Raw genomic sequence first — 13037 nt, 5'->3', positions numbered from 1 at the left:
TTTGATATTGGCGATCCTTGCTTTTTTCTACTGCAGTCTTCAAAAGTGTTAAATACCATTAACTACCTCAATATAATATATATGTGGGAATATGTTTCGCTGCCTGTAAATGAGACAGTGAAGCCTATTTTATCTTACCATCTGTGAATAAAGTGCAGAGGGCAGGTTATAGTTTCAGGTACAGTCATATTACATGTTAGGGCTGTTTTGTGTTCGTAAATAATAAAAAAAAAAATAGGCAGACTTACTGCACTGCTCTGAAATATCACTTTCTACCACCAGCACAATTTGTGTAAGATCAAAAGGAATGCTCTGTAAGACTGTATGCTTTAAAATTCCTCAGTAATGTTTATTGATAGTTTCCCTTAAACGAATGACTCTGAGGTGAGTGATGCCTTTAATTATTTGTAAACCAATTAGCTTGTTAACATGGTGAGCCAAGCCGTAGGGGTTGTTTGATTTTCTGTGCTACTCCCTGTTGTCTTGTGTGACTCTGAAGAAATCTGTCATTAAAAAGTTTGTAAGCCATCTTCATGGTGTTCCACTAGGTTGTGTAGTTTCATGCTCATCAGGGTGCCTGTTTGAATAGAAATGATTAGGTTTATGCTTGTATCATATTCAGTAACCTTCTTAGTGCTTTTATTAAGCCTTTTCTATATTATCATACTGAATTATTCTCTGCCTGTAATGCTGTGCAGCAACAGAGCTGCCCTGTTATTCACTGGTTGATTACAATAATAAAACATATAGGGCTTTACACAACTTTGGCAGTTGTACAATAATGTTATAGTCCTGTAAGCCTCAAAATACACATAATGATAGCAATTTATTTTAATGGACAAGTGTTTACATGTGCAGTCCTCCTGAATATATTGCTAGTGATGCTTGAAGTGGATACCCACCCAAAAACTGCTTTTCACATAATGGAGAGACAGTGTTATTCAAAGTAACGCTCCATCCAGTATGCTTTATCTCTTTTGTTCTGACTCTCAAAGCAATGTAGTAGATTTTCATTTCTTCTCCAGGTTAATGTTAATGAGCTGGGTTCTGCAGTATTTTTTCAAATCTAGTAGAGGGACTGTACAGATTTAAGTCTGCAGTGGGATGAGCTCAGGGCAAAGGACTACTTAAAGACACCTATCATTAAAAAATTGACTCCCTCACAAGGGATGTAGTCTTATAGAGCCCTCTCTCCAGTTGGGGGAAAAAATACTATTTTTGCAAGAAAATGTCCCTCGCAATCACTATGCCACCTGAGCAGCCATCTTGGGGCACAAGTGTGCACATAATGAGGATCCCCCTATACTATCTTCACATGCTTGCTCATAATGAGCTATCTTGGGCAGACATTTATTATGCACATGCATGTCCCAACATGGTCTCATGGGGGCATAGCCTTCTTGGCATTACCTAGTCTTTAAGCGTGCAACAAGAATTTTTATATGCTTCTTCTCTTAAATGAAATGTATCCTCTGAACTGGATGATCCAAATTCCCCCTACACACACTAAGGGTAAAATTTACTAACATTCGTATGCTAAAACTCAGTAGCTTGCAACATTTTTGCCATTTATTACGTGTCAAAACCACAAAAAAAACACTAATACAAAACTTTGCCATCTAAAAGCTATCCAGGTCATGTAGAAATAAATGGGAGTTGTCCTAGGAAACTGTAAACAGCTCCGTCCGTGAAGATTAGTAAGAATATTTAACAACCACAAAAATTTCATGGTTTTCATGGTTTTTCATTTTCGTTCCGCATGTTGTGCTTTTTCAATTTAGATATTTTAAATAATGACTACAGGTTCGTGGAAATGAGTTTATTCGTAGTTTCAAAAACCTCTAAAACCACATTAATCAGAATGTTGATCAATTTGCCCCTAAATATCTAGCTATGATGAGAGCAATGCCTCTCTTAACTCATCTCACTTATATGGCTTGGGCATGTCCTCTTATATATGACAATATTTCATAGCTAAATATTTACCACCTCCTAGTTTCACCCCCTTTTAACCTGTGTTTTGATATTTACTACCTAGTCATACCTTCAAGAAACTAGTAACTTGTATATGGGAAAATTCATACTCTTATGGAATACAGGTGCCTCATCACATTTTTGGTGTGGGCAGCCAAGGCTCAATATGTATATGCTGTTTATTTATACTAAAAGTTATTGTAATTGTTACCTAGTTTTTAAAAAAGTCATGGTCTAGAGTTCTAGCTTTAGATTGAGGACTAGCATTGAAAATGTGGAGTATCATCCATGTAGCTATACCAGAGTATATCATGCCTATTTTTCTCCTTTACCAGATGAATGATGGACCTCTCTGTAAGTGCAGTTTGAAAGCCAGACGAACTGGAATCAGGCATAGCATTTACCCTGGAGAGGAGGTAACAAAACATCTTTTTGGATCTCTTATATTCCATGCTAATCTGTTAATACTATACAGAATAAGTATTTATATCCCTGCCTGACAAGTTCTGCAAATTTGGTTGCAAGTGTTGCCTATTTTACAGAATTGTGCAAATGGGAAAAAATGGTTTATCTTTTTTTTCCCCCCTTCATTCTTTCCATTCCCTTCTTTGTTAGCGGACTCAATAAAATAATTTCTGGAGATACTCTGTGTATGTGTAGGAAGATAACAAATGCTGCTAGACGGTTTGGTTTTATTCTTGCCTTTGAATCCTGCACAAACAAGTGTATGTCAGCAATACATAGGTGTTTAGCCAGAGGACTTCTTGTTGCTCTGTATAATAACTACAAAGAAAAATGTTGGTGTTAGGCATGTAAATCCTGAAAGGTAATTTGAATCGCTTTGGCTTGTAGGGAATAAATTACTCATGGGCAAGAAGCTGAATAAGTGATTTTGTGCAGCTAATGCACCTTTTGTGCTATGCCATATTATAAAAAAAAAACAAAACACTTTTACAAACCCTTTCAGCTTTAAGGGTTGATTGATTTAGCTTTTTCTAAATTGTGAATAATAATAATAGCTTTTTTAATAATAATAATAGCTTTTAACATATTTACATTCTTTTTATTTTTTTTAATAGCAAGCTTACTTTGTGTTTGCACATACAAATTTGATTAAGCTGAGGAATCTGGCTTTTCACTAAAGACCAGCTTTTCCAGAACCATAATTCTTAGCTTGACACTATATAAGGCTCACAATCAATGTAATTGTTACTGAAAATGAAATGAACAGGTGTAAATGAATTACTATTTTAATGTATTGGTTTTGTTTTTCATTCTCTGTTAGCCTATCAAAGCATGCCGCCCCATGACAAACAATGCAGGACGGCTTTTCCACTACAGAATAACAGTGTCTCCACCAACTAATTTCTTGGTGAGTTAAACCCATTGATAATATTTTTGTGCATCCCTTTAAGCCATCTTCTTCTCATTCTATCTTGTATGTTTTAAAAATGTTTAGAAGGATAATTGATTGTGCGACCCTCTTACATTAAAATGGGGAGGTCACTAATTGAGCCAACCCCCTGCTTCTGAATAATAACTCCCAGCATATCAGACTGATTGAAAATGCTTCAGTTTGATGTTATGAGTTCAAAGTCTGTGATTGGTTACTCTAAACTAAATGGAAGAGACTCTGCCACTCCAATACCATATCCTCTCTGTCACAGTACATTATTTGTAGTGTGTATTATTTTCTAAAGTGTGTTGCTGGGGCTTTAAAAAAAAAAAAAAAATTAAACCTTGCAAGGATCTAGCATAGAGCTGTTCCTTGACTACCAAAATAGCTGTTGAAGTGCAAGTTTTAGAATATGTTTAACCCATATTACTCTGTATGACTGCAAGAATAAGGCTATACACTTTTGATTTTCTGGTTCCAGTCACAGACCAATACTGTAGATAAGACATGTATCATGCTATGCATATCATAATGCGCATTTAAGTTTTAATTATTCATTAATCATCTAACAGTTATGTGTAAAAATGTATCTGATTTGAATAACAACAGTTTAAAAGAAAATACATTTAAGTAATATATGTAGTTTATAGCAGTGTCTACATTATATGAATAGATATTGAAATAGTAATAGTGATGGATACTAATGTGGATCCATAAGCTATTCTGTGTTTACTTGAAGGCAAATCTGTTACACAAGGGATTATTTATGAATAAGTATTTTTAATTACATCAGTTAATAACAAAAATTGGGATAAAATTGATGCTTGTTCATAAAGCTGAGCTTACCGTTAACTTTTTGCTATAAATTTTTTGTTATTCCGTAGAACCTATTTAGAAAATGCATGTCATTTTTATGGCACACATTTTGATTTCCATTCAAGTTATTGGGAACAAACTTTATAAATTTACCAAAATTTGTATTGAGAACTGTGATATAGGAAATGTTGATGGAAATTATAATTCAGGTCATCTTTTGTACACCACTTTATAGCCTGTTAAACCGTTGAGGGCCTGCAAATGGAGGGGCCAGTTCTATGCATCTTGTTCTAGTACTCAGTATACATATATTTAATTAGTACACAGAATATTATATATTGTTGAAGTTTGTTTTATATTATTATTAATGGGGATCATGGGGACCCAGCCTAAACATTATAACTTATTTTACAGAATACCAGTCCTACACCATGCTAGCGATCGCAAACCATTGATTAAAGGAGACATATCCTATAAAAATTATGAATTTACCAGTGAATTATACTCTTAGATATAGAAGGATTGTGCTTAAAAAAAGTTGTGTTTCAGACTGATTTATTGAGAAATTCCACCAAAACCCCAGTAGTCCCGCCCATCTGCGCCACTTACTGCTGGCTGAATTCTCTGGATGTGCAGGGGAGCCAGCAGCTCTCGGTACACTGCACTATAGAATAGGATCAGTTTCTAATCAACAGCTAGGCTGACCTGATAGGGAACTGAAGCCTGTCTTTGCTTGTGTGAGTGCAAGGCTGTGATTGGGCTATCCTTCTCCTACTGTGCTTTTGGCAGGGAACGTTAGGACATGCCCACCCTTCATTTCAAACACAGACAGAGATAGGATCTATAGGGAGCTCCAATAAATGGGCCATTTTTACAGATTAATTTTTAGCACAAAGTGAAACCAGCACCATGTATTATTCATAATTGCCTACAAAATTAGGGGTTTTCCCATTTATACAATGTCTCCTTTAAGGGATAGATACAATTTTGCTCTACAAATAATACAAAATTATTGGTCATGGCTCTACATTTGCTGAGTTGATTGAAGGATGCTTCACTACAGGGTAACTATCTCTGCAGTAGGTTGTGAATAACAGCCATGTGTGAATGTGTTCATATCATGCAGAGTAGGGGAGGTGGTAACATTCAGATCCAATTAATGTTTAACACCTTTAATGTAAACCCTCTTGTGTGTATATATACAATGTATGTATACTAATACTAAAAAGAGAACTAGTGAGGGGATATGCAAGTGCAATGCTACCTCATTAAGAACTCATTATTTTTTGTGTGGACTATTATTATTATTAGCAGCAATCTGTTCAAATCATATAGGAAGTTCATGAAATACAACGGTAACTTTGCCACCTTTTACCAGGCCCCTCACATGCTTAAACAATCAGCCTCCTTATCTATTTGAAACATCACTACCAAAATTACAGGTTCTGCAAAAATTACTTTTTTATTTACATTACATTTATTACACAGTGCATCAGCAGAAAAAGCCCAAGCCATCTGTACAAAACTGTGCAGTTTTGACCCTTGAGATATGCTAGTTCCAGTTACAGGTATAGGATCCATTATCCAGAAACCTGTACATGCCTCCCAACTGTCTTGATTTTTGTGGAGCAAGTCCCTCTTTTAAGAGCTCCACAGTCCCAGATTCTTACTGAAAAGCCCCTCATTTCCCTTTGATCTCCTGCACTGAACACTAAAGAAGATACAAATTTAATTAAAAAGTAGCTTTCAGCAGAGACCCCATAAATCTTAACAAGTCACACCTGCATTTAGATAAACTTTTTCTCACATTTAATTTAATAAGTGTCCTTTTGGCAGTTAACAAGCTACACCTGCACTGAGATACAATTGTAACTCATAAGCTAAACAGGTCTCTTGGGGGAACCAAGACTTGCAGCTTAATAAAATAACACACAAAACAAGACCCCAACCCCCCCTAGAAATGTGTTGAAACTTTAAATAACCTGCGAAATTTCGTAAAATGGAAGTGGTATTTAGGGGATGTGGTTGCAAAAATGGACTTGGACAAAAAATTTTTGACGTGCTGCACGTGAGTTCAAACTCATACTTTGATGAATGTGCCCCTTAGAGTTGACTTTAATCAAAATCTTGTTTCCTCTGTAATAATGAAATAGTGCCTTGTACTTGATGCTAACTAAGATATAATTAATCCTTGATTGGAGGCAACACAATCCTATTGGGTTTATTTTAATGTTTAACTGTTTACCATCAGTTTAAATCAGAACCACCTGTTATACCACTTGGCACGTTTTAAATCTGTATATAGAAGGCAGATAAAAACCTTTGCTTTGACCTGCTTTTGAAGAAGAAGGAAAGGTAAAAGTCACTGGGGGGTGGCAAATGTTAGGTTACCGCAAACATTAGAAAACCGCATCAGCCCAGGGTAGATCATGCGCAGTAAAGTGAAAAGCAGGAATCATGGGAAGTGAACCTTTTACATTAAATCCAAAATTTAGCAGGTTTCTTTAGCAAAAATAAAAAACAAGATTGATGCTTTTCTCTCTTTATTCTGGCTTATTTGTTGTTGATTTGTGCAGTGTCTACAAATTGGCAGCTCAAATGAACTTTCCCAATTATCTCTGGTTTTTATATGAACACTTGTTTATTTGCCCATCCCTGCTAATGATTTCTTGATATATAGAGTGAAGGTTAAAGCAAAATTAGAATTAGTGGACAACATTTTATTTTGCTACAGTTGCACCTTAATTAACCTCCTTGCTGACCTGCAGCTGATGCTGGCAGCAAAGTGATTATGCATTAGAGAGAGCATAGGCCAGTCCTGCTGCTCTCTTGATCCTTGGCCTATAGTCTGGACATCAAAGTCCCCTGAAAATAAAACTGATGCTTTTATGAATTCAGGAGGCGTAAATACTTTGGACTGCAAACAGTTTGAAAGTGCTTCGTTATCCAGGAAGCTTTGAATTCTGTGACGGTAATATCCCATAGACACCATTTTAATCAAATAATTCAAATATTTAGTGATAATAAAACAGTACCTTGAACTTGCTGTTGAGAATTATATTGTTGATTTCAAAAATGTTCTTAAAATTTTGCACAGTGTCTTGCTGTCTCTTCAATGTCACTGCCTCTTTGGTATCTGTGGTAAATGCACCCAAGGGTTTAGGTTAGGGGCATTTGTACAAAGCTGTAGAGTTAGAACAGCCATGATTCTTCTGACAATGGAACTGCCTCTGAACAATGACATCTAGTGGCCAAGTTATCATATAAAATAGTATAGTTTTTTATTGCCTTTACTGAGCATCTTTTAAAACTATCAGTTCTCATGTTTTATACAACCTGAAAAGCAATTCATGTTTTACATGAGTATTATGTCAGCTAATTTTGTTCCTTTAAGCTAAGTAGATTGTTTGTTTTGCAGACTGACCGGCCAACTGTTATTGAGTATGATGATCATGAGTATATCTTTGAAGGTTTTTCCATGTTTTCTCATTCTCCACTGACAAATGTAAGTTCATGTGTTTTATCCTAAAGTCACACATTATGGCTGATAATTTGTGCCATGAGTATTGCCTTGGAAAGTCTTGCATAAAACAGTTGATAGCTATGCTTTTTATCAATCAGTAGCACTATTACTGTAATTTTCTATATAAATAATCACTGTAGATCAGTTAAAAAAAACACTGTTTATAAAAAAATATTTATTTACTTTGAGTGATATAATTGAAAAATTAGCATTAGCCATTTTAAGTTTTTTTAATTCCTTCAACTGGAGTTTTAATGATTTATTGATTTATTCTATGACCAACAAAGCTAGTGTGGGAAGATCTATGATTGTAGCCAAGTAACCCTCTTTAGCAATACAGGTATGGGATCTGTTATCCGGAAACCCATTATCCAGAAAGTTACAAATTACAGAAAGGCCATCTCCCATAGACTCCATCATAAGCAAATAATTCTAATTTTTGATTTTTGATCATTTCCTTTTTCTCTATAATTATAAAACAGTACCTTGTACTTGATCCCAACGAATATATAATGAACCCTTATTGGCGGCAAAATTATCCTACTGGATTTATTCAATATTTAAAAGATTTTTTAGCAGACTTAAGATATGGAGATCCAAATTATGGAAAGATCCCTTATCCAGAAAACCCCAGGTCCAGAGCATTCTGAATAATAGGTCCCATACCTGTACTAAGGCCTGAGCATATTATCTAGGACTTCTCCTTGCAATACATCTGTGTAGTAAGTGCAAAGTTTTAGTTTGTGGCAGAGGCTGTATTATGGGCTATGTCTTTGGGTGATCCTATGTGAGCTGCCTGTTTTTATACTACCTCTACATAAATGTAAATAACGATTTACCCGTACTAATAATAAGGTGCCTTTGCTATAAGGGTTTTGCCCCTACTTTAGTCTGGGCATTATTGCTTTAAAGAGATGGAAAAGTACAATCACTGGGGGTCGCCCCATTGTTGGAACCCCACATGATTGTAATCACTTACTTGATATCCCAGGCCAGTTTCCCTGTTATCAGAAAACTGTACTTTCCCGGGGTACCTGCGAGTGAGCAATCCTCTTCCTCCTGTCTTCATTCTTCACAATCCCGGGGCCAACTATGCACATCACTTGCCGAAAATACGGCCATACGCTCCTACCTGTGCCTGCACCCAAATGGAATTAGGTGCAGACACATGTAGCCGGCGCCCAAGCATATTTCATTTATTCTGGTGCAGGCACAAGGTAGGGTAAATGTAGAGTAGCGGTGCATGTTCTCGGCAAGCGTTTTCCGGCCCATGTGGCATCAGCCTATTACAAGCACCGTCCCAGGATATCAGGTGATTATAATCACCTTTTGGTAACCCTCAGTTGATTGTACCTTTCCTGCTCCTTTAATAAATGGATAACTGCAGTGCATTGTGCCATGATGATTTTCTGACCTGGAAATGTGGGCATGCAGGCTTCTTTTGTTTGTGGTTTTTGCACATACAGACAGGCTTTGAAGCACCAGTCTTTTGGTAATGTGCTTATTTTAATGCACTATGTATTTTAAGGGACAAATGAAAAGCTGTGTGGCAAATTATTGGGCTTGGGCTAAATGAGAAATTTTACCTTTCAGAAAATTTTAGAATGTTTGTCAGTTCATTCTGGCATGTACCTAATCTACATTTTTGTTATTATTAATAAAAAAATAATGCATGCAGTTTACCAAAGTATATAGAATCCAGAGTAAATTCAGATTGGCACTTATTTATATACAAACAATTGACTTATGATTATTTTGAAAAATCTTTTTAAACACAATACATTTTTGCCCTGCTTGGCCCTTTGAAACATATAAGTTCTGAGTGCAACTGGAATGTAGATTTAGTGCACTGGAACCATACTGGCCACTAGATGGCATAAACTTTCTTTCATGGTGGTGCTTTTGAACAGCCACAATGGAAAGATAAATGCCTTTTTCAGTTTTTTTTTTTTCTTTAATGCACTGCCTGTGTTTGGAGCAAGGTGCTCTCGGATGCTGCATTCTTGAGTTATTCGTTAAAAATCATTGCTGTTCTTGTTGCAATTTCAGTTTCCCCTGTGCAAAGTAATCCGGTTTAACATTGACTACACAATTCATTTCATTGAGGAAATGATGCCTGAGGTAAGGTATTGCACACATAACCCTTTACTACCAAAGTGCAGAGAGACATGTAGAATTTTGGCTTAACTGATATTTAATTGATTAAACTTGCATTTTGTCAATTGTCTGTGCACACTTTGTTATTCCCTTGCTACTGGTGCAGTAAAGTAGCAGCAATGGATTTTCTAAAAAGCCACCGATGATTTTTCTACTTTCTTCATTACAGAGCAGTCCTTTGATGTCCTTCTATCTTAGCATTGTTGACTGTGCAAAACCCATAAGCTAGCTGCGGGTAAATTAAAAGTTCCCTTTTATTTAACATCTTAGACATTGAAGAAGTAGAAGAACGGTTCATGGGCAGGGCACACATAAGCATTTTATTACATCAGCACCTTTTTACAGCTCTAGCAAGCAAGTCAATAGTAAATTAACTTGCATGACTGTTTTTTTTTTCTTGGTAGAGCGAATTTGTTCCCGTCTTGTTCAGCTAAACAAATTAGAAAGGTGACATTCAACTAATAGAGAGGCATTGGGTTTTTTTTACGGTGCATGTCATGTTAAAAAAAAAAATATTTCATTGTGATGCATGCTCTAAGTAGCCATGCTTTATTTATCCAGGAAGTTCCCCAGACCACCTATATTTATAAACGTTCTAGTCTTGAGCATTAATTTTCAATTCAGCTTCGACTTGTGTGACTTGTATTAGCCTGGAAAGCATATGTGGCACATTGTTGTATGCAATACCCTACAGGGTTGTTGCTCACATTTAAAGACCATTCTGCCACCACCTAATAGCTTTTGGAGATGGGGTCACCGAGAGGTGCCTAATGAAATCCACCTGTAAATGACTGAAGAATCCTTATGTGACTGTGTTCCCATATTTTACTTAGCTGAGTTTTAAACATGGTCCTTTCAATGCGCTACAACATGAGGCAGCCCTGAGAACTAATTTAAAGCCATTAAATCTGAAAAGGCTCGCCTTCAAGTATATATTAATCGGTTCCCTTCTCATTGGCTTAGTGCAGCAGGACCGTATTATTACTTTTCCCATTGCTTTAGGGGAGATGGAAATCTCATCTTTGCAAATAGACATGGACAACTACAGTGCTGCATGTGGAGTATAATTAAAGCCTAATGAACCAAGTGTTATTATATTAACAAAATTTAATTTCTCTTCATATTCTTCTGTTTTCCATTTTTTTTGTAGAGACATTATCTCCAACCCTTTGCTTTTTATGCCTTCCTATTTTGTATTTTGCCTAATTTTAAAAGGTTTGAAATGACAACTCTAAACAAGATAAATGCAGGTTTCAAAATGATTCATCGTCTGCTATTGAACTCGATGTAATGTTTGCAAACTAGCTCAAAAATACAGCAGGGACCCAGATAGTGTTAACATATTGTCATGCTTTGTTGAGGGTATGCATACAGATGCTAAACAATGCATCTTTGTCACTTACAGTGTAGCAGAACTTTTAACAAGTAGGATAATATTTGCACATCTTTATTCATTTTTTGTATATGTCCTTCAATGTAAACTTCTAAATTTCTTTGGTATTACAAAATTCTGCCCCTTTTGGATTTAAAAAGGGTCAGTCATATTTGTAACATGCAGTTTACATGTTATGCTGTTTAGGGCAAAACGTAATAGTGGGAGAGTGTTTTTTAAATTTGCCTTTCAGGCAAAAGTTTATTTGTTTGTGTGTGTTACGGGCCTTGAAATAAAAAATATATAAATAAACAAACAATAAATAAATGAAAACTGCAATAACTTGGTGCCACATTAGCAACAGTAGTCTTCTAAACATTTGGAGTCCATTCCTTACGTTTATAAAAATAATCAGACTAGTAAAATATTAGCTTGAACGAGCAATTTAAATTTCCCCACTGAAGGTCAACGAGTGACATCTGATTGGCGGTTGGTGGCCCCGCCCACTTTCTTTTTCTAACCTGGAAATGCAGTTACCCAGTGACTCTGCAAAGTTTAGGGACCCTGGGATTGATCGTTAAAGAACGACAGCAGTTTAAATTTAAATCAATAAAAGTCAATAGGTAAATTCTGATTGGTGGGTGTAAGTCGTAGTCACCCAGTGACAAACTGCGGAGTTTGGGCACCCTCGCATAAATAGTGTGACAGCATTTTAAATTTAAACCAATAAAATTCAATGGATGAAATCTGATTGGCTGTTAGTGGCCCAACCCACTTTTCCTGTTTTTGAACTGCAGTCCCCCAGTGACCAACTTCACCACTTGTGATTGGCTGTTCGTGGCTCCACCAACTTTTTCTAACCCTGAATACAGTGTCAGCCAGTGACTGACTGTGCAAAGTTTGGGGACCCTGACATAAATAGTGTGAGAAAGGCAGCATTTTAAATTTAAACAAAAAAAAATTCAATAGGTGAAGTCTGATTGGCTGTTGGTGGCTCCACCTAAAAATGGGGACCCTGGTGTTATTACTTTGAGAATGGCAGCAGGTTGAATTTCCGCCAAGTCAATAGGTAAAATCTGACCTGTTCAGAGCTCAGCCCACTTTTAGGCATCCAACAATAATCATATTTTCATTCAGGCTGACCCCATGACTATGTCATTCAAGTTTCGGGAGTGTAGCCTCAAAGCTGTAAGATTGGCAGCAGTTTCAATTTCCCTATTAAAGTCAATGATTGAAATTTGATTGGCTGTTAGCCCCACTTACTATGGGTCTTTCAACAAATTCGCTATTTCATTTGGGGTGACCCCATGATTATGTTATTCAAGTTTGGGGGGTGTAGCTTCAAAGCTGTAAGAGTGGCAGCAGTTTGAAAATCCTCCCTGCTCCCTAAAACTGTAGAACTAGTAGCGTTTAGAAAATGGGGAGTGCTAAGAAGAAGAAAAACCGGAAGAATAAGCTGAAGAATAGTATGTTGGGTTTTTCAACCCAACATAATTACTGTAGATGTACATCTGAATTACAATATATGGAGCCATATACTGTACTAGTGGTCCTAAACTGGAGGCAGAATTTGATACTCGCTCCTGCACATAGATATCTTAAATACAATTCAGAATGTTGCAGCAAAGGCAACTTTTCTGTTTTTGTTGCACTCTTCAAAGTTAGATTCCAAAATAAGACACTTTAACAGTCATTCTGCTTGCTCTTTACTTCCAAATTGTTTCTGGCTTATGAATTACTAATCCCATCTTGGAGCTAAAGGCCCAAGAGCAAAGACAAGAGTTTTAGAATTGTTTTTT

The 13037-nt window shown here is 36.3% G+C and overlaps 1 protein-coding gene across 3 annotated transcripts in view; it reads left to right on the top strand.

Moving 5' to 3' along the window:
* The window catches only part of drosha (drosha ribonuclease type III), a 130673-nt gene that overhangs the window by 21081 nt on the left and 96555 nt on the right, over positions 1-13037 (top strand). For all 3 annotated transcript variants that reach the window (NM_001113680.1, XM_031903195.1, XM_031903197.1), the window contains 4 exon segments: positions 2310-2390; positions 3260-3346; positions 7605-7691; positions 9759-9830. In NM_001113680.1, the coding sequence (NP_001107152.1) occupies positions 2310-2390; positions 3260-3346; positions 7605-7691; positions 9759-9830 (327 nt within the window).

This window comes from Xenopus tropicalis, chromosome 6 (assembly GCF_000004195.4).
Source record: "Xenopus tropicalis strain Nigerian chromosome 6, UCB_Xtro_10.0, whole genome shotgun sequence".
Classification (NCBI taxonomy): Eukaryota; Metazoa; Chordata; class Amphibia; order Anura; family Pipidae; genus Xenopus; species Xenopus tropicalis.
The sequence above is the reverse complement of the archived record's forward strand: the minus strand, read 5'-3'. Positions and strand labels throughout refer to the sequence as shown.